The following is a 27,364-nucleotide window of genomic DNA, read 5'->3' on the forward strand; positions in this document are numbered from 1 at the left end:
GAAGGTGTTAATGGGATGATGGAGCCTCTCCGGTCTGTCTCCCTTGACAGACTGATTCATTTCTGGGCCCCTGAATCCCAAATCAACCCCTTGCTACTACAGTATACCTTGAAATGAAAATGTACCATTCTGGAGCTATAGGCCATGCCCAGAAACAATCCCTGGCACCTACTCCCAGTGCACTGGACTCAGAGTAATACCGTCTCACAGAAAATACTGTGTTTTCTGGGCAGACCTGAATCCCAAATGAGGTCCTAGCCTGTACACCCAGATACCTGTGGATAGCTGAGAGGATTTGATGGGAGATAAGTAAGTATAGCAACAATTCCACTTGTCTCATGAGTAAGATGGATTTACTGCCATATTGTTTACACCAATCCTCTCAGAAAGGGCTTAGGGCTTGAATTCATAGTACAACTGAGTCACCCTCAAGAAGCGCAAGGATGCTACTATATTACTGACAATAAGTAGTCCTCGTGGTCCTTCTGTAGCTCAGTTGGTAGAGCATGGCGCTTGTAACGCCAGGGTAGTGGGTTCGATCCCCGGGACCACCCATACGTAGAATGTATGCACACATGACTGTAAGTTGCTTTGGATAAAAGCGTCTGCTAAATGGCATATATATATAAGTAGAACAGAGGAATTACAAGACTAGATCTAACGTCTGCTTTAGATAACCAGAAGAAATATTCCCACAACATATGCACAACTTTTTGAGAAAAGTATTCAGTGCTATTTTGTAATAACATGGAAGGTAGCTACTAAAGAAACTACATGGGGGAAAAAAATGTGTTATGCAGGTGTGAACTACCTTTTTAAAAAGTCCAACGTAGCCATTTTTTAAAATCTCAAAACATTTCTGTGTACCAATTAAGTACCTTTACTATGATCGTTTTCGATTAAAGTTAAAACATATATATATATATATATTTTAAATAGCTTCTTAGCAAAGAGCAATTTCACAAGAAAGAATTTTGCTTGGACTGTCTGGAAGTGGTCTGAGTGGGGCATTCGTTTTGTACCACTAGATAGTAAATTAGAACTCTAATACAGTAATGGTCAGTATTCACATCAGACTGTTTAAATCGTACCTGTAGCAGTAAAGACAGAATCCACAACAAATGCAACCTTCTGAAAATGAAACAGAACTGCTACTGAGATGGGATTAATATTTTAATTTGACTAATTTGTAGAGAAATAGCAGCCCTAACTTTCCTAAAGAAATATTAAATAGCCATGGTGCTGAAAGGCACATTTGTGCAGTAGTTGTTCGCTTGGTATTTTTTTTACAATTTAAGCACAATGAAAATCTTTGGATTTCTAGACACAAACATTTTTGAAGTTTAAATGTCACACTTTAACAGTATTTTGACATTTTATTATAGCAAACTGATGTTGAGGCTGACATTGAAAACAGTAGAAAACCTACAGCAGCTCATGCGGGCAACACTGATGAATGCCTAAACCCTTTTGATTGACAACCTGAGACAATCTTCTACCTCGAAGAAACAAGATGATAGACTGAACAAGATGATAGACTGAACAAGATGATAGACTGAACAAGATGATAGACATATGTCAGGTTAATGAAATCAAATCATAATACTCTGCTGTTGTGTGATCAATCAAAAAAAATCTATGTATAAAACAATGATGCTCTAAACTTAGTGTCTAATGCCGTAATTCAATCTGAACCATATTTAGGTTTTGCTATTTGTCAGTAACCTAATAATGCCGTACAGCGAGTGAATTGAACACAATCAACAACAAAAAAAATCAAAAAATAATAATAATAATAATTGCCCTACGCAATTTCTGACTGTCTACATCACGTTGTTTTGTAGTTCCAACTCCATTTCATAATGCTAAACCCATCCCCACGAACCGCCAAACAGCAACTGAATCCGCCACATTGAAAGCAGCCCTTTAGCACTTGTGTTTTGACAACATTTTGAATGGAGAGGATGAGAAGAGGTGGCCTAGCTTCCAGACTGAATCACGACAGTGAAAGAAGTTTTTTTTTAAACATAAAACTGATCTGAATTCAGTCTGGATTTTCCAAGATAGAGGAGAGATGTCATGTGGTTTTTACTGGAGCTTCATGAAGTAGTGCTGGGAGTGAGCTTCCATTTTGGGGCCCAAGAGCGTCCATCTTGGGCCCCAGTTTTTCCAGTGGCTCAGGAGGAGAAGGTGGCGGTGAGGACGGCCTCGTTCTGCTGCTGGTGGAGCGCTCCGATGCCCACAGCCGGGGCGGGCAGAGCAGGCCGACTGACCAATCGAAGCTGGGGGAGAGAAGAAATGCATAGTTAATATTTAGTCTCACATGGCACTTCACCCATGTGGGAGACACTGTGAGAAGAGCCTAGATAACGTCCATAGATTTCTAACTCATTAGCCTAAGTAAGTTAGTATTCTCCAAGCAGGGTAAGTAATATCCACAGATGTAAACCCAGTTAAATCTATACTGTGTTTTCCTGGTCCTTCAGACAGGGACAGGGCACGCAGAGCCATGGTGTAATGGGAAAGGGAGATACCTAGTCAGTTGTCTTCAATGGTAACACTCCCCAGCACAAGTTATATCTACGCCTCCCCACCGGGATTCAATCGACCGGGTCCGCCCTTCACACGGTTGCTCCCACCTACCTGTATCCCAGTCTGATTTGTAAACGGTCTCAATGAAAGTGTCAAATATTCACACACAAAAACAACCAACCAAAGACAGGGACAGGGCTCACCTTGCAGGCCAGCTGCTTCTCAAACCTGGGGGCCACAAACGACCAGGGGCCCATGTTCTGGGGCTCCTCCTGACTCCACACGAACTCTGTATGGGACGCACACAAAAACCAAGGTCATTGTCCATTCATATTGATTTAATGCTGCTAAAGGAACAGCTTCTCAGAGCATTGTCCAGGAGGGGAAAAAAACATGCTCCATGGAGAATTTCCTTTGAAATAGCTTTTTAGACCAGGTGAGACTTAATCTGTGTCTGAGAAAATCAGCCTATGGTGTCTGTGGTAATTAGTGATGACCCGGCATGGGCCAAGCCAGGTGAGGTTGAGGTCAGGTCAGGGTACCTTAAGCGTCGGTGTACTTGGATAGAAGCAACTGCTAAACAGTATTTTAGATTTAGATATTTAACCCTGCACCTTAGGAGACGTCTGTCCTACGTACACAGACACGGAACACTTTAATCGTGTTTACATACTGTTTTACCCACTTTATATGTATATACTGTATTCTAGTCAAGTCTTATTCTGTATAACTACTGCTGTACATCCCTTTTCTATTCATATACTGTCCACAAATGTCTATACACACCATCCTTTAATCATGTTTAAATAAATAAATATACACATATATTTATAGTCTGGACTGTGACATTGCTCGTGCTAATATTTCTTAATTCCTTTCGATACATTTTGGAGATTTTTGTGTATTGTTAGGTATTACTGCACTGAGAAACAAACATTTTGCTACACCTGCGACAACATCTGCAAAATATGTGTACGCAACCAATACATTTTTATATGATCTACATTTTTATAAAAATCTAGTCAAATTTTATTTGTCACATACACACGGTTAGCAGATGTTAATGCGAGTGTAGCAAATTGCTTGTGCTTCTAGTTCCGACAGTGCAGTAATATCTAACAAGTAATCTAACAATTTCACAACAACTACCTTATATACACAAGTATAAAGGAATGAATAAGAATATGTACATAAAACTATATGAATGAGCTATGGCCGAACGGCATAGGCAAGATGCAGTAGATGGTATAGAGTACAGTATATACATATGAGATGAGTAATGTAGGGTACGTAAACATTATATTAAGTGGCATTGTTTACAGTGGCTAGTGATACATTTATTCATTATTAAAGTGGCTAGAGATGAGTCAGTATGTTGGCATCAGCCACTCAATGTTAGTGATGGCTATTTAACAGTCTGATGGCCTTGAGATAGAAGCTGTTTTTCCAGTCTCTCGGTCCCAGCTTTGATGCAGTAGTGTTTGAGGTAAGTTAGCACTTCCGGGTTGGAGCGAGTGGTCGCATCGGCACTTCGCTCCCGCAGGTAGTATAACTTTTTCATTACATTTCATTACATTTCATTATAGCACAACGGTTTGATTTGTCTAATCTTAGCAATTTCTTCTTAGCTAGCTACATAGCCGTCTTTGTATCAAAGATAATTGCATAATTATCGTATTTCGCCGTCCTAACGTAGTCTTCACTAGCCAGCTAGCTAACGTCCACTGATTAGCTGCACTGGAGAAACTATTACACTCAACTGAACGACTTGATTAGTGTAGTGTTAGCTAGCTACATAGCTGTCTTTGCTGTCTTCGTATCCAAGATAATTGTGTAGTTTAGAGTGTGTAGTCTTAGAGTGATTATCTTAATTTACCGAGGTTAGCTATCCAGCTATTTGTCGTCCTTAACGTAGGAGACTCTGCTAGCTAGCCAACAGCTAGCCAACAGCTAGCCGACAGCTAGCCAACAGCTAGCCAACGTCTACCGAATAGACTCACAACCCGGTCGCATTCACAGGTAGTATCACATTTTCATTTCATTTCATTACAGTACAACGGTTTGATTTGTTTGATCGTAGCTAGCTACATAGCTAGCTACATAGCCGTCTTTGTATCAAAGATAATTGTGTAGTCTAGAGCGATTTTCTAGGTTAGCTAGCCAGCTATTGTCAGTCTTTTAACGCAACGTAACGTAAACAACACTGCTAGCTAGCCAGCTAGCCCCCGAATAGCAGCACTGCAGAAACTATTACACTCAACGGAACGACTTGATTAGTGTAGTGTCAACAACGCACCCACTGCCAGCTAGCCTACTTCAGCAGTACTGTATCATTTTAATCATTTTAGTCAATAAGATTCTTGCTACGTAAGCTTAACTTTCTGAACATTCGAGGCGTGTAGTCCACTAGTCCACTTGTCATTCCAATCTCCTTTGCATTAGCGTAGCCTCTTCTGTAGCCTGTCAACTATGTGTCTGTCTATCCCTGTTCTCTCCTCTCTGCACAGACCATACAAACGCTCCACACCGCGTGGCCGCGGCCACCCTAATCTGGTGGTCCCAGCGCGCACGACCACGTGGAGTTCCAGGTCTCCGGTAGCCTCTGGAACTGCCGATCTGCGGTCAACAAGGCAGAGTTCATCTCAGCCTATGCCTCCCTCCAGTCCCTCGACTTCTTGGCACTGACGGAAACATGGATCACCACAGACAACACTGCTACTCCTACTGCTCTCTTTTCGTCCGCCCACGTGTTCTCGCACACCCCGAGAGCTTCTGGTCAGCGGGGTGGTGGCACCGGGATCCTCATCTCTCCCAAGTGGTCATTCTCTCTTTCTCCCCTTACCCATCTGTCTATCACCTCCTTTGAATTCCATGCTGTCACAGTTACCAGCCCTTTCAAGCTTAACATCCTTATCATTTATCGCCCTCCAGGTTCCTCGGAGAGTTCATCAATGAGCTTGATGCCTTGATAAGCTCCTTTCCTGAGGACGGCTCACCTCTCACAGTTCTGGGCGACTTTAACCTCCCCACGTCTACCTTTGACTCATTCCTCTCTGCCTCCTTCTTTCCACTCCTCTCCTCTTTTGACCTCACCCTCTCACCTTCCCCCCCTACTCACAAGGCAGGCAATACGCTCGACCTCATCTTTACTAGATGCTGTTCTTCCACTAACCTCATTGCAACTCCCCTCCAAGTCTCCGACCACTACCTTGTATCCTTTTCCCTCTCGCTCTCATCCAACACCACCCACACTGCCCCTACTCGGATGGTATCGCGCCGTCCCAACCTTCGCTCTCTCTCCCCCGCTACTCTCTCCTCTTCCATCCTATCATCTCTTCCCTCCGCTCAAACCTTCTCCAACCTATCTCCTGACTCTGCCTCCTCAACCCTCCTCTCCTCCCTCTCTGCATCCTTTGACTCTCTATGTCCCCTATCCTCCAGGCCGGCTCGGTCCTCCCCTCCCGCTCCGTGGCTCGATGACTCATTGCGAGCTCACAGAACAGGGCTCCGGGCAGCCGAGCGGAAATGGAGGAAAACTCGCCTCCCTGCGGACCTGGCATCCTTTCACTCCCTCCTCTCTGCTGCTAAAGCCACTTTCTACCACTCTAAATTCCAAGAATCTGCCTCTAACCCTAGGAAGCTCTTTGCCACCTTCTCCTCCCTCCTGAATCCTCCTCCCCCCCCCTCCTCCCTCTCTGCAGATGACTTCGTCAACCATTTTGAAAAGAAGGTCGACGACATCCGATCCTCGTTTGCTAAGTCAAACGACACCGCTGGTTCTGCTCACACTGCCCTACCCTGTGCTCTGACCTCTTTCTCCCCTCTCTCTCCAGATGAAATCTGCGTCTTGTGACGGCCGGCCGCCCAACAACCTGCCCGCTTGACCCTATCCCCTCCTCTCTTCTCCAGACCATTTCCGGAGACCTTCTCCCTTACCTCACCTCGCTCATCAACTCATCCCTGACCACTGGCTACGTCCCTTCCGTCTTCAAGAGAGCGAGAGTTGCACCCCTTCTGAAAAAACCTACACTCGATCCCTCCGATGTCAACAATTACAGACCAGTATCCCTTCTTTCTTTTCTCTCCAAAACTCTTGAACGTGCCGTCCTTGGCCAGCTCTCCCGCTATCTCTCTCTGAATGACCTTCTTGATCCAAATCAGTCAGGTTTCAAGACTAGTCATTCAACTGAGACTGCTCTCCTCTGTATCACGGAGGCGCTCCGCACTGCTAAAGCTAACTCTCTCTCCTCTGCTCTCATCCTTCTAGATCTATCGGCTGCCTTCGATACTGTGAACCATCAGATCCTCCTCTCCACCCTCTCCGAGTTGGGCATCTCCGGCGCGGTTCACGCTTGGATTGCGTCCTACCTGACAGGTCGCTCCTACCAGGTGGCGTGGCGAGAATCTGTCTCCTCACCACGCGCTCTCACCACTGGTGTCCCCCAGGGCTCTGTTCTAGGCCCTCTCCTATTCTCGCTATACACCAAGTCACTTGGCTCTGTCATAACCTCACATGGTCTCTCCTATCATTGCTATGCAGACGACACACAATTAATCTTCTCCTTTCCCCCTTCTGATGACCAGGTGGCGAATCGCATCTCTGCATGTCTGGCAGACATATCAGTGTGGATGACGGATCACCACCTCAAGCTGAACCTCGGCAAGACGGAGCTGCTCTTCCTCCCGGGAAGGACTGCCCATTCCATGATCTCGCCATCACGGTTGACAACTCCATTGTGTCCTCCTCCCAGAGCGCTAAGAACCTTGGCGTGATCCTGGACAACACCCTGTCGTTCTCAACCAACATCAAGGCGGTGGCCCGTTCCTGTAGGTTCATGCTCTACAACATCCGCAGAGTACGACCCTGCCTCACACAGGAAGCGGCGCAGGTCCTAATCCAGGCACTTGTCATCTCCCGTCTGGATTACTGCAACTCGCTGTTGGCTGGGCTCCCTGCCTGTGCCATTAAACCCCTTCAACTCATCCAGAACGCCGCAGCCCGTCTGGTGTTCAACCTTCCCAAGTTCTCTCACGTCACCCCGCTCCTCCGTTCTCTCCACTGGCTTCCAGTTGAAGCTCGCATCCGCTACAAGACCATGGTGCTTGCCTACGGAGCTGTGAGGGGAACGGCACCTCAGTACCTCCAGGCTCTGATCAGGCCCTACACCCAAACAAGGGCACTGCGTTCATCCACCTCTGGCCTGCTCGCCTCCCTACCACTGAGGAAGTACAGCTCCCGCTCAGCCCAGTCAAAACTGTTCGCTGCTCTGGCCCCCAATGGTGGAACAAACTCCCTCACGACGCCAGGACAGCGGAGTCAATCACCACCTTCCGGAGACACCTGAAACCCCACCTCTTTAAGGAATACCTAGGATAGGATAAGTAATCCTTCTCACCCCCCCTTTAAGATTTAGATGCACTATTGTAAAGTGACTGTTCCACTGGATGTCATAAGGTGAATGCACCAATTTGTAAGTCGCTCTGGATAAGAGCGTCTGCTAAATGACTTAAATGTAATGTAAATGTAGTGGTCAGGTCAGGTACAGCCTACCTTTAGCATTGGTGTACTTGTTCAGCTCCTGCTGCAGGGCCTCCAGAGGAAAGGGACACAACTCCTCCAGTCTGATCAGTGCTGTGGTCTGAGTGGCAGCTGACGTTTCCCTCTGCTTCAACAGGGCATAGTGGTGCTTTCCTGAGCACAACACCACCCGCTGGACACTACAGGGATAGACGGAACAGGATTATTAAATCAAACCTGGACAGCAATATGACACACAGAGGACCAAACATTAGGAACATCTGCTCCTTCCATGACAGACTGACCAGGTGAATTCCAAGTGAATGCTATGACAGCCTTACTGATGTCACTTGTTAAATCCACATCAGGGTAAATGTAGGGGAGGAGAAATTAAGACGTGGATTATTTATGTGTGCCATTCAGACAGTGAACGGGCAAGACAAAATATTTAAGAGAATATTTGAAGGGGTATGGTAGTAGGTGCCAGGAGCACCGGCTTGAGTGTGTCCACAACTGCAACGATGCCGGGTTTGTCAATGTCAACGGTTTCCTGTGTGTATCAAGAATGGTCCACCACCCAAAGGACATCCAGACAACTTGACACAACTGTGGGAAGCATTGGAGTCAACATGGGCCAGCATCCCTGTGGAACGCTTTCGACACCTTGTAGAGTCAACATGGGCCAGCATCCCTGTGGAACGCTTTCGACACCTTGGGCTTCTGAGTGATGCAGCGGTTTAAGGCACTGCATCTCAGTGCTAGAGGCATCACTACAGACCCTGGTTCGATTCCAGGCTGTATCACAACCGGCCGTGATTGGAAGTCCCTTAGGGTGGCACACAATTGGCCCAGCATCGTCCGGGTTTGGCCAGGGTAGGTTGTCATTGTAAAATAGAATTTGTTCTTAACTGACTTTCCTGGTTAAATAAAATAAATCAAAAACCTTGTAGAGTCCATCCCCTGATAAATTGAGTCTGTAATGAGGACAGAAGGGGGATGCAACTCAATATCAGGAAGGTGTTCTTAATGTTTTGTCACTCAAACTTTTTGGAACCATGACACACCTTGATGGGATATAAAATTCTGCAGCAACCCTAAGATTTCCTTATTAAATTAACCAAAGATATCCCTATTAAATTAACCAAAGATTTCACTATTATATAGATTAAATAGGGTTTATTTGAAATAATTTCATACTTCCTTAACTCATGATGATAAAAGCAAGCCCGAGAATCTGCCCAGAATTTCTATTCAGGTTTTTAGTTTTGAACTGTTTTGGCAACAGACAAGCGTTTAAAAAAATATGTTTTTATTGTAAGGTTGGGACCAGAGTCACCAAGCCATGCTCTGTTTGTTTCTACAGCAGAGGCTGTGGTGTAAGCTACACCCAGAGACATAGGTTAAGAAATAAATGACTCTGGCTAAGCCTAATCAGATTTGTCTGTGCTAATTGTTTTCACAAAGTGAAATGATACAAATGACTTTGCTTGTGAAACAACCTGAATGCACAGGACTTTAAAAAGTATTTAGACCCTTTACTCAGTACTTTGTTGAAGCACTTTTGGCAGCGATTACAGACTCGAGTCTTGTTGGGTATGACGCTTCAAGCTTGGCACACCTGTATTTGGGGAGTCTCTTTCATTCTTCTCTGCAGATCCTCTCAAGCTCTGTCATGTTGGATGGGGAATGTTGCTGTACAGCTATTTTCAGGTCTCTTCAGAGATGTTTGATCGGGTTCAAGTCGGGGCTCTGGCTGGACCACTCAAGGACATTCAGAGACTTGTCCCATAGACACTCCTGCCTTGTCTTGGCTGTGTGCTTATGGTCGTTGTCCTGTTGGAAGGTGAACCTTCAGCCCAGTCTGAGGTCCTGAGCACCCTGAAGCAGGTTTTCATCAAGGATCTCTCTGTACTTTGCTCCGTTCATCTTTCCTTTGATCCTGACTAATCTCCCCGTCCCTGCCACTGAAAAACATCACCACAGCATGATGCTGCCACCACCATGCTTCACCGTAGGGATGGTGCTAGGTTTCCTCCAGACATGACGCTTGGCATTCAGGCCAAAGAGTTCAATCTTGGTTTCATCAGATCAGAGAATGTTGTTTCTCATGGTCTGAGAGTCCTTGCAGCCTGTCATGAGGCTTTTACTGAGGAGTGGCTTCAGTCTGGCCACTCTACCATAAAGGCCTGATTGGTGGAGTGCTGCAGAGATGATTGTCCATCTCCACAAAGGAACTCTGGAGCTCTGTCAGTGACCATCAGGTTATTGGTCACCTCCCTGACCAAGGCCCTTCTCCCCCGATTGCTCAGTTTGGCCAGGCGACCAGCTCTAGGAAGATGGTTCCAAACTTCTTTCATTTAAGAATGACGGAGGCCACTGTGTTCTGGGGGACCTTCAATGCGGCAGACATTTTTTGGTACCCTTCCCCAGATCTGTGTCTTGACACAATCCTGTCTCGGAGCTTTACGGACAATTCCTTTGACCTCATGGCTTGGTATTTGCTCATGGCTTGGTACATGCACTGTCAACTATGGGACCTTACATAGACCGGTGTGTGCCTTTCCAATCAAGTTGCGGAAGCATCTCAAGAATGATCAATGGAAACAGAATGCACCTGAGCTCAATTTTTAGTCTCATAGCAAAGGTTCTGAATAGTTATGTAAATAAGGTATTTCGGTTTAGAATTTTTTATAAATGTGCAAAAAATAACATTTTTTTTTTGCTTTGTCATTATGGGGTATTATGTGTAGAATGATGAGGAAAATGTTGTATTTAATCCATTTTAGAATGCGGCTGTAACGTAACAAAAATGTAGAAAAAGTCAAGTGGTCTGAATACTTTTCGAATGCACTGTATCTATCACATTCTAGAACCTTTTTTTGGTTCCAAATTTAAATTATTTTCTGACGGTGTACTATTTGATGGAGAGTGTATTGTGGGTCCTTCTTTACCTTGCTGGTGTGACTGAGGGGTCACCAATCACAGGCTTGAAATATGTACCAGGAGCCATGTCAACCAGACTGGATGTTGCTCCCTACAGGTAGAAAACGGGAAGGAAATACATGATCTATAAATAACTAGTCACTATGTGAGAAGATGAGTGTTTCTGCACCTCTCCTTGCCCAAACGGATCTCCTCAAATAGCCTAAAAATAGCCTAAATGACTACTTTATGGCTTGATTGTATTAGAGGTTGAATATTTGAATGTCTTACAGAGAATCGGAGCAGAGTCTTGGGCCCGGCCACGATGAGCGGCTTGCGGAAGTTGCGTATCATTTGTCGTCTCAGCAGGTGGAAATACTGCGCTGGAGTCGTAGGGTTGACAACGCCCATGTTGACATTGTCACCATCCACCCCCTCCTCTTTACTGTCACACAGCTGGGGAGATGGCGAGAGATGATGGTTATTTAGATAGACAAGAAACCATACGTTTCAATGATCATCATACTATTAGCTATTTTAATATATATATATATATATTTTTTTTTTAACTAGGCAAGTCAGTTAAGAACAAATTCTTATTTTCAATGACAGCCTAGGAACAGTGGGCAGAACGACAGGTTTGTACCTTGTCAGCTCGGGGATTTGAACTTGCAACCTTTCGGTTACAAGTCCAACGCTCTAACCACTAGGCTACCCTGCCACCCCAATAACAGGTTCTTAATCAAAAGTCGTTCCTCAATTCCTCACCTCCTCTCCCCTCATTCCTCATTCCTCCCCTATTGGGATTTTGAGAAGGAAGTGAGGAGAGCAGAGAAACTGAAGAGGAAAGACGTTCGACAAAAGAAGCCCAGCCAAACAAATTGGGACCGGCTGTCCTCCTCACCTGTAGGAACCTCTCTATACGGCATGAGGAGTGTTCAGGTCCGGCTCCGTCATAACCATGGGGCAGCAGGATCACTATCCCACACTGCAGCAGCCACTTAGCCTCACCTGGGAGAGACAGGGAAACGTTTCAATCAACCCCTAATGAAACCAGCCCCCATCTAGTGATTATGAAGGTTTTATGAAGGCTATATGAATCCTTTACGTATCCCACAATGCAGCAGCTAATAAACCTATTGGAGTAGGAACCGCAAACACAGCTCAGAGTTATCTGTGAGTGCATCTATGTAGTATTAATCAAGTCTTGGACTCAAAACCACTTTCAAATGGTAAACATGTTATTTAATCCAGAACTAGGCTTAATCTGTGTCCAGGAAACCATCCCGATAGGTATACTGTGCACCACGAGTAGTTAGAATGAACCCGGTCCATCATGTACAACTGTCTGTAAATACAGGAGCTAACCTAAAAATAGCCCTTAGCTACAGGAAGTGACATTAATTCCAATAATTAACCAGAGTATCATACCTCCGGAGATGAAGGTGTCGAAGATGATCTGAGCTCCGTTGAAGAAGTCACCAAACTGAGCCTCCCAGATGGGCAGGAGTTTAGGCTGGGCGATGGCCATGCCATACTCAAAGCCCAGCACGGCCTCCTCAGACAGAGCACTGTTACACACCTGGGTGACACACACACACACAAGTGCACGCTCTATAACAGGTTTAACCAGTATACAGTAGAAGATAATGGTTTAGTTATAATGAGCATGTTGACTGTTTCAGTTGTACAGGGTAGGGCAACGGGAGGGATTTTCTTTGCCCTGCTGAAAAGTTTTAGCAAATTATTTTTATATATTATTATTTTAGTTTTTAGTCACAAAACCAAAATCGCCAGGAATTCAGTTGAAAAAATGTGTTTAAAATAGGAAACCTGTTCCCAAGAGATACAGGTGATCGTGTCTCAATGTAATTCAAGGTATGAAATGTATGTATTTGAAAAGAACAAATCTCTTTTTAGGATTAGTTGTGGTATATTTGCAGTGTACAAATTATTATAATTATATTTCTGGTCCTCCAACCATCCGCACCAACAACAAAAAAGCATCCAGACGCTGATTCTAGTTGTCTACCCTGCAACAGTATTACTGACAGGAATCTTTACAGTTGTAACGCTGATTCTAGTTGTTTACCCTGCAACAGTATTACTGACAGGAATCTTTACAGTTGTAACGCTGATTCTAGTTGTTTACCCTGCAACAGTATTACTGACAGGAATCTTTACAACTGTAATGCTGATTCTAGTTGTTTATCCTGCAACAGTATTACTGACAGGAATCTTTACAGTTGTAATGCTGATTCTAGTTGTCTACCCTGCAGCAGTATTACTGACAGGAATCTTTACAACTGTAATGCTGATTCTAGTTGTCTACCCTGCAACAGTATTACTGACAGGAATCTTTACGACTGTAATGCTGATTCTAGTTGTCTACCCTGCAACAGTATTACTGACAGGAATCTTTACGACTGTAATGCTGATTCTAGTTGTTTACCCTGCAGCAGTATTACTGACAGGAATCTTTACAACTGTAATGCTGATTCTAGTTGTCTACCCTGCAACAGTATTACTGACAGGAATCTTTACAACTGTAACGCTTGTCGTCTGGGGAAGGAGATGAGAACCAATGCGTAGCGTGGTACGTGTTCATCTTATTTAATGTAAACTGAACACTGAATAACAAAACAACAACGAAAACAACCGAAACAGCTCTATCTGGTGCAGACACACAAAGACAGAAAACAACCACCCACAAAACACCACCCACAAAACACGGAAAACAAAAGAACACCCACAAAACACGGAAAACAAGGCTACCGAAATATGGTTCTCAATCGGGGACAACGATTGACAGCTGCCTCGGATTGAGAACCATACCAGGCCAAACACAGAAATAGAAAATCATAGACAAACTAACATAGACAACCCTCCCAACTCACGCCCTGACCATACTAAAACAAAAGAACTGAGGTCAGAACGTGACAACAACGTGGTTTAGGGGGAATAGTACATAGTCATCATCTATGTGTTAAATACCTCCATGAATCCTTTCTGTTCAGGGTCTATGTGGTTTAGGGGGATGTACATATCATTTGTGTCCTGACAAACTATCATGGCATGTCTCTGACTGAAGGTGCCTCTCCCAACGTCCTGCCCACTGATGCGAATGTTGAACCCTGCAGAACAGGATAAACACATTCTTACAAAACATGAACGAATTACACATAGAAATGACAACAACAAAACAATGTGTTGTTCTATGTATTGACATTTTATGAAAATGTTCAGTCTGGAAAAGCTAAAGCTATCAAGCAATTTCTGTAAAATATAATATAAGAAATATAATAAAAATCAATCCCTTTTTTGTTTCCACTATCATGCCAAAAAAAAACACACCAAACTATGCTGGCTCAGGTACAGTTGAAGTCTGAAGTTTACATACACCTTAGCCAAATACATTTAAACTCAGTTTTTCACAATTCCTGACATTTAATCCAAGTAAAAATGACCTGTCTTAGGTCAGTTAGGATCACCACTTTATTTTAAGAATGTGAAATGTCAGAATAATAGTAGAGAGAATGGTTTATTTAAGCTTTTATTTCTTTCATCACATTCCCAGTGGGTCAGAAGTTTACATACATTCAAGTAGTATTTGGTAGCATTGCCTTTAAATTGTTTAACTTGGGTCAAATGTTTCGGGTAGCCTTCCACAAGCTTCCCACAATAAGTTAGGTGAATTTTGGCCCATTCCTCCTGACAGAGCTGGTGTAACTGAGTCAGGTTTGTAGGCCTCCTTGATCACACACACTTTTACAGTTCTGCCCACAAATTGTCTATAGGATTGAGGTCAGGGCTTTGTGATGGCCACTCCAATACCTTGACTTTGTTGTCCTTAAGCCATTTTGCCACAAGTATGCTTGGGGTCATTGTCCATTTGGAAGAGCCATTTGTGACCAAGCTTTAACTTCCTGACTGATGTCTTGAGATGTTGCTTCAATATATCCACATCATTTTCCTCCCTCATGATGCCATCTATTTTGTGAATGGCACCAGTCCCTCCTGCAGCAAAGCACCGGCTTGCACGTCTCCACCATTTCCCTCCAAACATAACAATGGTCATTATGGCCTAACAGTTCTATTTTTGTTTCATCAGACCAGAGGACATTTCTCCAACAAGTACGAACTTTGTCCCAAGTGCAGTTGCAAACCATAGTCTGGCTATTTTATGGCGGTTTTGGAGCAGTGGCTTCTTCCTTGCTGAGCGGCCTTTCAGGTTATGTCGATATAGGACTCGTTTTCCTGTGGATACAGTTTTTTGCCCGTTTCCTCCAGCATCTTCACATGGTCCTTTGCTGTTGTTCTGGGATTGACTTGCACTTTTCACACCAAAGTACGTTCATCTCTAGGAGACGGAACGCGTCTCCTTCCTGAGCGGTATGAGGGCTGTGTGGTCCCATGGAGTTTATATTGCGTACTATTGTTTGTACAGACTTGTGGAGGTCTAAAATGTATTTTCCGAGGTCTTGGCTGATTTCTTTTGATTTTCCCATGATGTCAAGAAAAAAAGGCACTGAGTTTGAAGGTAGGCCTTGAAATACATCCACAGGTACACCTCCAATTGACTCAAATTATGTCAATTTACCTATCCGAAGCTTATAAAGCCATGACATAATTTTCTGGAATTTTCCAAGCTGTTTAAAGGCAGTCAACTTAGTGTATGTAAACTTCTGACCCACTGGAATTGTGAAACAATTAATTATCAGTGAAATAATCTGTCTGTAAACAATTTTTGGAAAAATGACTTGTGTCATGCACGAAGTAGATGACCTAACCGACTTGCCAAAACTATAGTTTGTTAACAAGAAATTTGTGGAGTGGTTGAAAAACAAGTTAATGACTCCAAACTAAGTGTATGGAAACTTCTGACTTCAACTGTATATCCAAGAACTATGGTGGATACGTAACCTGGCCAGATCAGTACAGCTTGGTTTGGCTTTGTAGTCTGACTGACCTTGGCAGAGCAGAGAGCCAAACGCCATGGCCTCAGCAGTGGACCAGTCCAGATTAGTTCCATTCTCCACCTTCGCAAGGCGACCCTGAGAGAAGAACAAAACACATCTGTTTTCATAGAGCGTCAGAGAGTCTTTAAAACGAGAACAGCGAGTTTCATCCAGCTCGAGCAAAGAACAACAGACTGCACTGTTCACACTAGTGAGGCCTGCCGTCACCCAATTACATTTGGGCTTTAGAAAAGCGCTATATTGCTGAAATCAAATCAAATTTTATGTCACGTGTGCCGAATACAACTGGTGTAGTAGACCTTACAGTGAAATGCTGAATACAACAGGTGTAGTAGACCTTACAGTGAAATGCTGAATACAACAGGTGTAGTAGAACTTACAGTGAAATGCTGAATACAACAGGTGTAGTAGACCTTACAGTGAAATGCTGAATACAACAGGTGTAGTAGACCTTACAGTGAAATGCTGAATACAACCAGTGTAGTAGACCTTACAGTGAAATGCTGAATATAACAGGTGTAGTAGACCTTACAGTGAAATGCTGAATACAACCAGTGTAGTAGACCTTACAGTGAAATGATGAATACAACAGGTGTAGTAGACCTTACAGTGAAATGCTGAATACAACAGGTGTAGTAGACCTTACAGTGAAATGCTGAATACAACAGGTGTAGTAGACCTTACAGTGAAATGCTGAATATAACAGGTGTAGTAGACCTTACAGTGAAATGCTGAATATAACAGGTGTAGTAGACCTTACAGTGAAATGCTGAATACAACAGGTGTAGTAGACCTCACAGTGAAATGCTGAATACAACAGGTGTAGTAGACCTCACAGTGAAATGCTGAATACAACAGGTGTAGTAGACCTTACAGTGAAATGCTGAATACAACAGGTGTAGTAGACCTTACAGTGAAATGCTGAAAACAACAGGTGTAGTAGACCTCCCAGTGAAATGCTGAATACAACAGGTGTAGTAGACCTTACAGTGAAATGCTGAATACAACAGGTGTAGTAGACCTCACAGTGAAATGCTGAATATAACAGGTGTAGTAGACCTTACAGCGAAATGCTGAAAACAACAGGTGTAGTAGACCTTACAGTGAAATGCTGAATACAACAGGTGTAGTAGACCTCACAGTGAAATGCTGAATACAACAGGTGTAGTAGACCTCACAGGGAAATGCTGAATACAACAGGTGTAGTAGACCTCACAGTGAAATGCTGAATACAACAGGTGTAGTAGACCTCACAGTGAAATGCTGAATACAACAGGTGTAGTAGACCTTACAGTGAAATGCTGAATACAACAGGTGTAGTAGACCTTACAGTGAAATACTGAAAACAACAGGTGTAGTAGACCTTACAGTGAAATGCTGAATACAACAGGTGTAGTAGACCTCACAGTGAAATGCTGAATACAACAGGTGTAGTAGACCTCACAGGGAAATGCTGAATACAACAGGTGTAGTAGACCTTACAGTGAAATGCTGAATATAACAGGTGTAGTAGCCCTTACAGTGAAATGCTGAATACAACAGGTATAGTAGACCTCACAGTGAAATGCTGAATACAACAGATGTAGTAGACCTTACAGTGAAATGCTGAATACAACAGGTGTAGTAGACCTCACAGTGAAATGCTGAATACAACAGCTGTAGTAGACCTCACAGTGAAATGCTGAATACAACAGGTGTAGTAGACCTTACAGTGAAATGCTGAATACAACAGGTGTAGTAGACCTTACAGTGAAATGCTGAATACAACCAGTGTAGTAGACCTTACAGTGAAATGCTGAATATAACAGGTGTAGTAGACCTTACAGTGAAATGCTGAATACAACCAGTGTAGTAGACCTTACAGTGAAATGATGAATACAACAGGTGTAGTAGACCTTACAGTGAAATGCTGAATACAACAGGTGTAGTAGACCTTACAGTGAAATGCTGAATACAACAGGTGTAGTAGACCTTACAGTGAAATGCTGAATATAACAGGTGTAGTAGACCTTACAGTGAAATGCTGAATATAACAGGTGTAGTAGACCTTACAGTGAAATGCTGAATACAACAGGTGTAGTAGACCTCACAGTGAAATGCTGAATACAACAGGTGTAGTAGACCTCACAGTGAAATGCTGAATACAACAGGTGTAGTAGACCTTACAGTGAAATGCTGAATACAACAGGTGTAGTAGACCTTACAGTGAAATGCTGAAAACAACAGGTGTAGTAGACCTCCCAGTGAAATGCTGAATACAACAGGTGTAGTAGACCTTACAGTGAAATGCTGAATACAACAGGTGTAGTAGACCTCACAGTGAAATGCTGAATATAACAGGTGTAGTAGACCTTACAGCGAAATGCTGAAAACAACAGGTGTAGTAGACCTTACAGTGAAATGCTGAATACAACAGGTGTAGTAGACCTCACAGTGAAATGCTGAATACAACAGGTGTAGTAGACCTCACAGGGAAATGCTGAATACAACAGGTGTAGTAGACCTCACAGTGAAATGCTGAATACAACAGGTGTAGTAGACCTCACAGTGAAATGCTGAATACAACAGGTGTAGTAGACCTTACAGTGAAATGCTGAATACAACAGGTGTAGTAGACCTTACAGTGAAATACTGAAAACAACAGGTGTAGTAGACCTTACAGTGAAATGCTGAATACAACAGGTGTAGTAGACCTCACAGTGAAATGCTGAATACAACAGGTGTAGTAGACCTCACAGGGAAATGCTGAATACAACAGGTGTAGTAGACCTTACAGTGAAATGCTGAATATAACAGGTGTAGTAGCCCTTACAGTGAAATGCTGAATACAACAGGTATAGTAGACCTCACAGTGAAATGCTGAATACAACAGATGTAGTAGACCTTACAGTGAAATGCTGAATACAACAGGTGTAGTAGACCTCACAGTGAAATGCTGAATACAACAGCTGTAGTAGACCTCACAGTGAAATGCTGAATACAACAGGTGTAGTAGACCTTACAGTGAAATGCTGAATACAACAGGTGTACTAGACCTTACAGTGAAATGCTGAATACAACAGGTGTAGTAGACCTCACAGTGAAATGCTGAATACAACAGGTGTAGTAGACCTTACAGTGAAATGCTGAATACAACAGGTGTAGTAGACCACACAGTGAAATGCTGAATACAACAGGTGTAAATCAAATCAAATCAAATTTTATTTGTCACATACACATGGTTAGCAGATGTTAATGCGAGTGTAGCGAAATGCTTGTGCTTCTAGTTCCGACAATGCAGTGATAACCAACAAGTAATCTAAATAACAATTCCAAAACTACTGTCTTATACACAGTGTAAGGGGATAAGGAACATGTACATAAGGATATATGAATGAGTGATGGTACAGAGCAGCATACAGTAGATGGTATCGAGTACAGTATATACATATGAGATGAGTGTGTAGACAAAGTAAACAAAGTGGCATAGTTAAAGTGGCTAGTGATACATGTGTTACATAAGGATGCAGTCGATGTTGTAGAGTACAGTATATACATATGCATATGAGATGAATAATGTAGGGTAAGTAACATTATATAAGGTAGCATTGTTTAAAGTGGCTAGTGATATATTTACATCATTTCCATCAATTCCCATTATTAAAATGGCTGGAGTTGGGTCAGTGTCAATGACAGTGTGTTGGCAGCAGCCACTCAATGTTAGTGGTGGCTATTTAACAGTCTGATGGCCTTGAGATAGAAGCTGTTTTTCAGTCTCTCGGTCCCAGCTTTGATGCACCTGTACTGACCTCGCCTTCTGGATGATAGCGGGGTGAACAGGCAGTGGTTCGGGTGGTTGATGTCCTTGATGATCTTTATGGCCTTCCTGTAACAACGGGTGGTGTAGGTGTCCTGGAGGGCAGGTAGTTTGCCCCCGGTGATGCGTTGTGCAGTCCTCACTACCCTCTGGAGAGCCTTACGGTTGAGGGCGGAGCAGTTGCCGTACCAGGCGGTGATACAGCCCGCCAGGATGCTCTCGATTGTGCATCTGTAGAAGTTTGTGAGTGCTTTTGGTGACAAGCCGAATTTTTTCAGCCTCCTGAGGTTGAATAGGCGCTGCTGCGCCTTCTTCACGACGCTGTCAGTGTGAGTGGACCAATTCAGTTTGTCTGTGATGTGTATGCCGAGGAACTTAAAACTAGCTACCCTCTCCACTACTGTTCCATCGATGTGGATAGGGGGTGTTCCCTCTGCTGTTTCCTGAAGTCCACAATCATCTCCTTAGTTTTGTTGACGTTGAGTGTGAGGTTATTTTCCTGACACCACACTCCAAGGGCCCTCACCTCCTCCCTGTAGGCCGTCTCGTCGTTGTTGGTAATCAAGCCTACCACTGTTGTGTCGTCCGCAAACTTGATGATTGAGTTGGAGGCGTGCGTGGCCACGCAGTCGTGGGTGAACAGGGAGTACAGGAGAGGGCTCAGAACGCACCCTTGTGGGGCCCCCGTGTTGAGGATCAGCGGGGAGGAGATGTTGTTGCCTACCCTCACCACCTGGGGGCGGCCCGTCAGGAAGTCCAGTACCCAGTTGCACAGGGCGGGGTCGAGACCCAGGGTCTCGAGCTTGATGACGAGCTTGGAGGGTACTATGGTGTTGAATGCCGAGCTGTAGTCGATGAACAGCATTCTCACATAGGTATTCCTCTTGTCCAGGTGGGTTAGGGCAGTGTGCAGTGTGGTTGAGATTGCATCGTCTGTGGACCTATTTGGGCGGTAAGCAAATTGGAGTGGGTCTAGGGTGTCAGGTAGGGTGGAGGTGATATGGTCCTTGACTAGTCTCTCAAAGCACTTCATGATGACGGAAGTGAGTGCTACGGGGCGGTAGTCGTTTAGCTCAGTTACCTTAGCTTTCTTGGGAACAGGAACAATGGTGGCCCTCTTGAAGCATGTGGGAACAGCAGACTGGTATAGGGATTGATTGAATATGTCCGTAAACACACCGGCCAGCTGGTCTGCGCATGCTCGGAGGGCGCGGCTGGGGATGCCGTCTGGGCCTGCAGCCTTGCGAGGGTTAACACGTTTAAATGTCTTACTCACCTCGGCTGCAGTGAAGGAGAGACTGCATGTTTCCGTTGCAGGCCGTGTCAGTGGCACTGTATTGTCCTCAAAGCGGGCAAAAAAGTTATTTAGTCTGCCTGGGAGCAAGACATCCTGGTCCGTGACTGGGCTGGATTTCATCTTGTAGTCCGTGATTGACTGTAGACCCTGCCACATGCCTCTTGTGTCTGAGCCATTGAATTGAGATTCCACTTTGTCTCTGTACTGACCCTTAGCTTGTTTGATAGCCTTACGGAGGGAATAGCTGCACTGTTTGTATTCAGTCATGTTGCCAGACACCTTGCCCTGATTAAAAGCAGTGGTTCGCGCTTTCAGTTTCACGCGAATGCTGCCATCAATCCACGGTTTCTGGTTAGGGAATGTTTTTATCGTTGCTATGGGAACGACATCTTCGACGCACGTTCTAATGAACTCGCACACCGAATCAGCGTATTCGTCAATATTCCCATCTGACGCAATACGAAACATGTCCCAGTCCACGTGATGGAAGCAGTCTTGGAGTGTAGAGTCAGCTTGTTCTGACCAGCGTTGGACAGACCTCAGCGTGGGAGCCTCTTGTTTTAATTTCTGTCTGTAGGCAGGGATCAGCAAAATGGAGTCGTGGTCAGCTTTTCCGAAAGGGGGCGGGGCAGGGCCTTATATGCGTCGCGGAAGTTAGAGTAACAATGATCCAAGGTTTTACCACCCCTGGTTGCGCAATCGATATGCTGATAAAATTTAGGGAGTCTTGTTTTCAGATTGGCTTTGTTAAAATCCCCAGCTACAATGAATGCAGCCTCCGGATAAATGTTTTCCAGTTTGCAAAGAGTTAAATAAAGTTCGTTCAGAGCCATCGATGTGTCTGCTTGGGGGGATATATACGGCTGTGATTATAATCGAAGAGAATTCTCTTGGAAGATAATGCGGTCTACATTTGATTGTGAGGAATTCTAAATCAGGTGAACAGAAGGATTTGAGTTCCTGTATGTTTTCTTCATCACACCATGTCCCGTTAGTCATGAGGCATACGCCCCCTCCACTCTTCTTACCAGAGAGATGTTTGTTTCTGTCGGCGCGATGCGTGGAGAAACCCGTTGGCTGCACCGCCCTGGATAGCGTTTTCCCAGTAAGCCATGTCTCCGTAAAGCAGAGAACGTTGCAGTCTCTGATGTCCCTCTGGAATGCCACCCTTGCTCGGATTTCATCAACCTTGTTGTCGAGAGACTGGACATTGGCAAGAAGAATACTGGGAAGTGGTGCGCGATGTGCCCTTTTCCGGAGTCTGACCAGAACACCGCCGCGTTTCCCTCTTTTTCGGAGTCGTTTCCTTGGGTCGCTGCATGCGATCCATTCCGTTGTCCTGTTTGTAAGGCAGAACACAGGATCCGCGTCGCGGAAAACATATTCTTGGTCGTACTGATGGTGAGTTGACGCTGATCTTATATTCAGTAGTTCTTCTCGACTGTATGTAATGAAACCTAAGATGACCTGGGGTACTAATGTAAGAAATAACACGTAAAAAAACAAAAAACTGCATAGTTTCCTAGGAACGCGAAGCGAGGCGGCCATCTCAGTCGGCGCCTACGTGTAGTAGACCTTACAGTGAAATGCTGAATACAACAGGTGTAGTAGACCTCACAGTGAAATGCTGAATACAACAGGTGTAGTAGACCTCACAGTGAAATGCTTACTTACAGGCTCTAACCAATAGTGCAAAAAAAGGAAACATACTGTATTTGGTTTTTCAAAATCGGTTTTGTCCTTTTTCATTTGTACGGTATTGTTTACTTTCCTTTGTTTGTTTTCTCCTATTGAACTGTACATGTGTATTGTATCTTGAGACTGTAATTGTCTAGGATATGCAATAAAAAAACAATAATTGTTCACACAAAAAGAAAAGCACTGTATTGTAGCGAACCGTGTTAGTAATATCTAACATGTAATCTAACAATTCCACAACAACTACCTAATACACACAAATGTAAGTATATATATATATATATATATATATATATATCCTATAATTGTTATTACCGCCACGTGCATCTTCCCTAAGTGACTGTGTAGCTGGACTCCTTCGAGGATCTCCACAGATTTGGCCCCTACGTACTGCAGCAGGGGAGCAGGCACCCCGGTGTCCCAGTGAGTGACCCTGGCCTGGGGCTCCTCCAGACCTCCCCAGCGCCCCTGCAACAACAACAACAACAATACAACAGTATGTGTCTATTTGCTACAGCAAACAATAGAAATATGTATTCTGCTCTGTTTCTCAACACCCCAGGGAGCGCTCGTCACCAGACCCGGGTACAAACGGTCACACATTTTGAGCGTTTGCTTTAATCTGCCTGTGGTGTCAACATATTCTATTGGTTCCATCGTACGATGCAAACTCAATCAAGCACAGCTAAATTATTTGAAATGATTTCACATCACAGATCTGCAGATTAGTGGGTGGAGGGCTATAGAGGGTCATATTACCTGGTGGGTGGAGGGCTGGTGGGTGGAGGGCTGTAGAGGGTCATATTGGCTGGTGGGTGGAGGGCTGTAGGGGGTCATATTACCTGGTGGGTGGAGGGCTGGTGGGTGGAGGGCTATAGAGGGTCATATTACCTGGTGGGTGGAGGGCTGGTGGGTGGAGGGCTGTAGAGGGTCATATTACCTGGTGGGTGGAGGGCTGGTGGGTGGAGGGCTGTAGAGGGTCATATTACCTGGTGGGTGGAGGGCTGGTGGGTGGGCTGTAGAGGGTCATATTACCTGGTGGGTGGAGGACTGGTGGGTGGAGGGTTGTAGAGGGTCATATTACCTGGTGGGTGGAGGGATGTAAAGGGTCATATTACCTGGTGGGTGGAGGACTGGTGGGTGGAGGGCTGTAGAGGGTCATGTTACCTGCAGGTTCATGGGTGGAGGACTGGTGGGTGGAGGGCTGTAGAGGGTCATGTTACCTGCAGGTTCATGGGTGGAGGACTGGTGGGTGGAGGGCTGTAGAGGGTCATGTTACCTGCAGGTTCATGGGTGGAGGGCTGTAGAGGGTCATGTTACCTGCAGGTTCATGGGTGGAGGGCTGGTGGGTGGAGGGCTGTAGAGGGTCATGCTACCTGCAGGTTCATGGGTGGAGGACTGGTGGGTGGAGGGCTGTAGAGGGTCATGTTACCTGCAGGTTCATGGGTGGAGGGCTGTAAGAGGGTCATGTTACCTGCAGGTTCATGGGTAGAGGACTGGTGGGTGGAGGGCTGTAGAGGGTCATGTTACCTGCAGGTTCATGGGTAGAGGACTGGTGGGTGGAGGGCTGTAGAGGGTCATGTTACCTGCAGGTTCATGGGTAGAGGACTGGTGGGTGGAGGGCTGTAGAGGGTCATGTTACCTGCAGGTTCATGGGTGGAGGGCTGTAGAGGGTCATGTTACCTGCAGGTTCATGGGTGGAGGGCTGGTGGGTGGAGGGCTGTAGAGGGTCATGCTACCTGCAGGTTCATGGGTGGAGGACTGGTGGGTGGAGGGCTGTAGAGGGTCATGTTACCTGCAGGTTCATGGGTGGAGGGCTGTAAGAGGGTCATGTTACCTGCAGGTTCATGGGTAGAGGACTGGTGGGTGGAGGGCTGTAGAGGGTCATGTTACCTGCAGGTTCATGGGTAGAGGACTGGTGGGTGGAGGGCTGTAGAGGGTCATGTTACCTGCAGGTTCATGGGTAGAGGACTGGTGGGTGGAGGGCTGTAGAGGGTCATGTTACCTGCAGGTTCATGGGTGGAGGGCTGTAGAGGGTCATGTTACCTGCAGGTTCATGGGTGGAGGGCTGTAGAAGTTCATGTTAGTCAGCTTGTCGTTCAGCATGCCGTAGTGGGCTGTCCTGATAGCAACACGCTCCTCCTCTGTCATCAGGCCCTCTGAGATCAGCTGGTCAGCGTAAGAGTCTGGAGTGCTCTTCCTGGAGCTGGGGGTGAGGAGAGGTATTTGATGTTATTTGTACATTGTTCCCTAATCAAGGCTATATAAGGGCAAACAGTCTAAAGCAAATACTATATATTAGGAAGGTTAGAGTTGATGAGGTGTTGTTTGAAAAGATTAGATAACATGGCTTCATGGTCAGTCCATTGATATACTGTAATCAAGTATACAGGCCATTGTTATACTGTAATCAAGTATACAGGCCATTGATATACTGTAATCAAGTATACAGGCCATTGATATACTGTAATCAAGTATACAGGCCATTGATATACTGTAATCAAGTATACAGGCCATTGATATACTGTAATCAAGTATACAGGCCATTGTTATACTGTAATCAAGTATACAGGCCATTGATATACTGTAATCAAGTATACAGGCCATTGATATACTGTAATCAAGTATACAGGCCATTGTTATACTGTAATCAAGTATACAGGCCATTGATATACTGTAATCAAGTATACAGGCCATTGATATACTGTAATCAAGTATACAGGCCATTGTTATACTGTAATCAAGTATACAGGCCATTGATATACTGTAATCAAGTATACAGGCCATTGATATACTGTAATCAAGTATACAGGCCATTGTTATACTGTAATCAAGTATACAGGCCATTGATATACTGTAATCAAGTATACAGGCCATTGTTATACTGTAATCAAGTATACAGGCCATTGATATACTGTAATCAAGTATACAGGCCATTGATATACTGTAATCAAGTATACAGGCCATTGTTATACTGTAATCAAGTATACAGGCCATTGATATACTGTAATCAAGTATACAGGCCATTGATATACTGTAATCAAGTATACAGTTCAAGGAAATAAACATCAGCAACCATCTTGTTGCAAAGAGAATTAGAGAAGGGGATACCTAGTCAGTTGTATAGGGAAAGGGGGATACCTAGTCAGTTGTATAGGGAAAGGGGGATACCTAGTCAGTTGTATAGGGAAAGGGGGATATCTAGTCAGTTGTATAGGGAAAGGGGGATACCTAGTCAGTTGTATAGTGAAAGGGGGATACCTAGTCAGTTGTATAGGGAAAGGGGGATACCTAGTCAGTTGTATAGGGAAAGGGGGATATCTAGTCAGTTGTATAGGGAAAGGGGATACCTAGTCAGTTGTATAGTGAAAGGGGGATACCTAGTCAGTTGTATAGTGAATTGGGGATACCTAGTCAGTTGTATAGGGAAAGGGGGATACCTAGTCAGTTGTATAGGGAAAGGGGGATACCTAGTCAGTTGTATAGGGAAAGGGGGATACCTAGTCAGTTGTATAGGGAAACGGGGAGGGGATACCTAGTCAGTTGTATAGGGAAAGGGGGATACCTAGTCAGTTGTATAGGGAAAGGGGGATACCTAGTCAGTTGTATAGGGAAAGGGGGATACCTAGTCAGTTGTATAGGGAAAGGGGGATACCTAGTCAGTTGTATAGGGAAAGGGGGATACCTAGTCAGTTGTATAGGGAAAGGGGGATACCTAGTCAGTTGTATAGGGAAAGGGCGATACCTAGTCAGTTGTATAGGGAAAGGGGGATACCTAGTCAGTTGTATAGTGAAAGGGGGATACCTAGTCAGTTGTATAGGGAAAGGGGGATACCTAGTCAGTTGTATAGGGAAAGGGGGATACCTAGTCAGTTGTATAGGGAAAGGGGATATCTAGTCAGTTGTATAGGGAAAGGGGGATACCTAGTCAGTTGTATAGGGAAAGGGGGATACCTAGTCAGTTGTATAGGGAAAGGGGGATACCTAGTCAGTTGTATAGTGAAAGGGGGATACCTAGTCAGTTGTATAGGGAAAGGGGGATACCTAGTCAGTTGTATAGGGAAAGGGGGATACCTAGTCAGTTGTATAGGGAAAGGGGGATACCTAGTCAGTTGTATAGGGAAAGGGGGATACCTAGTCAGTTGTATAGTGAAAGGGGATATCTAGTCAGTTGTATAGGAAAAGGGGATACCTAGTCAGTTGTATAGGGAAAGGGGGATACCTAGTCAGTTGTATAGGGAAAGGGGGATACCTAGTCAGTTGTATAGGGAAAGGGGATACCTAGTCAGTTGTATAGGGAAAGGGGGATACCTAGTCAGTTGTATAGGGAAAGGGGGATACCTAGTCAGTTGTATAGTGAAAGGGGATACCTAGTCAGTTGTATAGGGAAAGGGGGATACCTAGTCAGTTGTATAGGGAAAGGGGGATACCTAGTCAGTTGTATAGGGAAAGGGGGATACCTAGTCAGTTGTATAGGGAAAGGGGGATATCTAGTCAGTTGTATAGGGAAAGGGGGATACCTAGTCAGTTGTATAGGGAAAGGGGGATACCTAGTCAGTTGTATAGGGAAAGGGGGATACCTAGTCAGTTGTATAGGGAAAGGGGATACCTAGTCAGTTGTA

The 27,364-nt window shown here is 44.6% G+C and overlaps 1 protein-coding gene across 1 annotated transcript in view; it reads right to left on the bottom strand.

Moving 5' to 3' along the window:
- Positions 1-1,160: 1,160 nt before the first annotated feature.
- LOC124032433 (probable 2-oxoglutarate dehydrogenase E1 component DHKTD1, mitochondrial) overlaps positions 1,161-27,364 on the bottom strand; it is a 54,952-nt gene continuing 28,748 nt past the window's right edge. The window contains exons 8-18 of the mRNA XM_046344831.1: positions 24,789-24,948; positions 23,058-23,210; positions 15,942-16,026; positions 13,967-14,106; positions 12,404-12,554; positions 11,877-11,983; positions 11,264-11,428; positions 11,002-11,084; positions 8,084-8,250; positions 2,736-2,821; positions 1,161-2,282 (exon numbers count right to left, since the gene is read on the bottom strand). Of these exons, the coding sequence (XP_046200787.1) occupies positions 2,178-2,282; positions 2,736-2,821; positions 8,084-8,250; positions 11,002-11,084; positions 11,264-11,428; positions 11,877-11,983; positions 12,404-12,554; positions 13,967-14,106; positions 15,942-16,026; positions 23,058-23,210; positions 24,789-24,948 (1,402 nt within the window). The 3' untranslated portion in view covers positions 1,161-2,177. The remainder of the gene's footprint in view (positions 2,283-2,735; positions 2,822-8,083; positions 8,251-11,001; positions 11,085-11,263; positions 11,429-11,876; positions 11,984-12,403; positions 12,555-13,966; positions 14,107-15,941; positions 16,027-23,057; positions 23,211-24,788; positions 24,949-27,364) is intronic.

This window comes from Oncorhynchus gorbuscha, linkage group LG01 (assembly GCF_021184085.1).
Source record: "Oncorhynchus gorbuscha isolate QuinsamMale2020 ecotype Even-year linkage group LG01, OgorEven_v1.0, whole genome shotgun sequence".
Classification (NCBI taxonomy): Eukaryota; Metazoa; Chordata; class Actinopteri; order Salmoniformes; family Salmonidae; genus Oncorhynchus; species Oncorhynchus gorbuscha.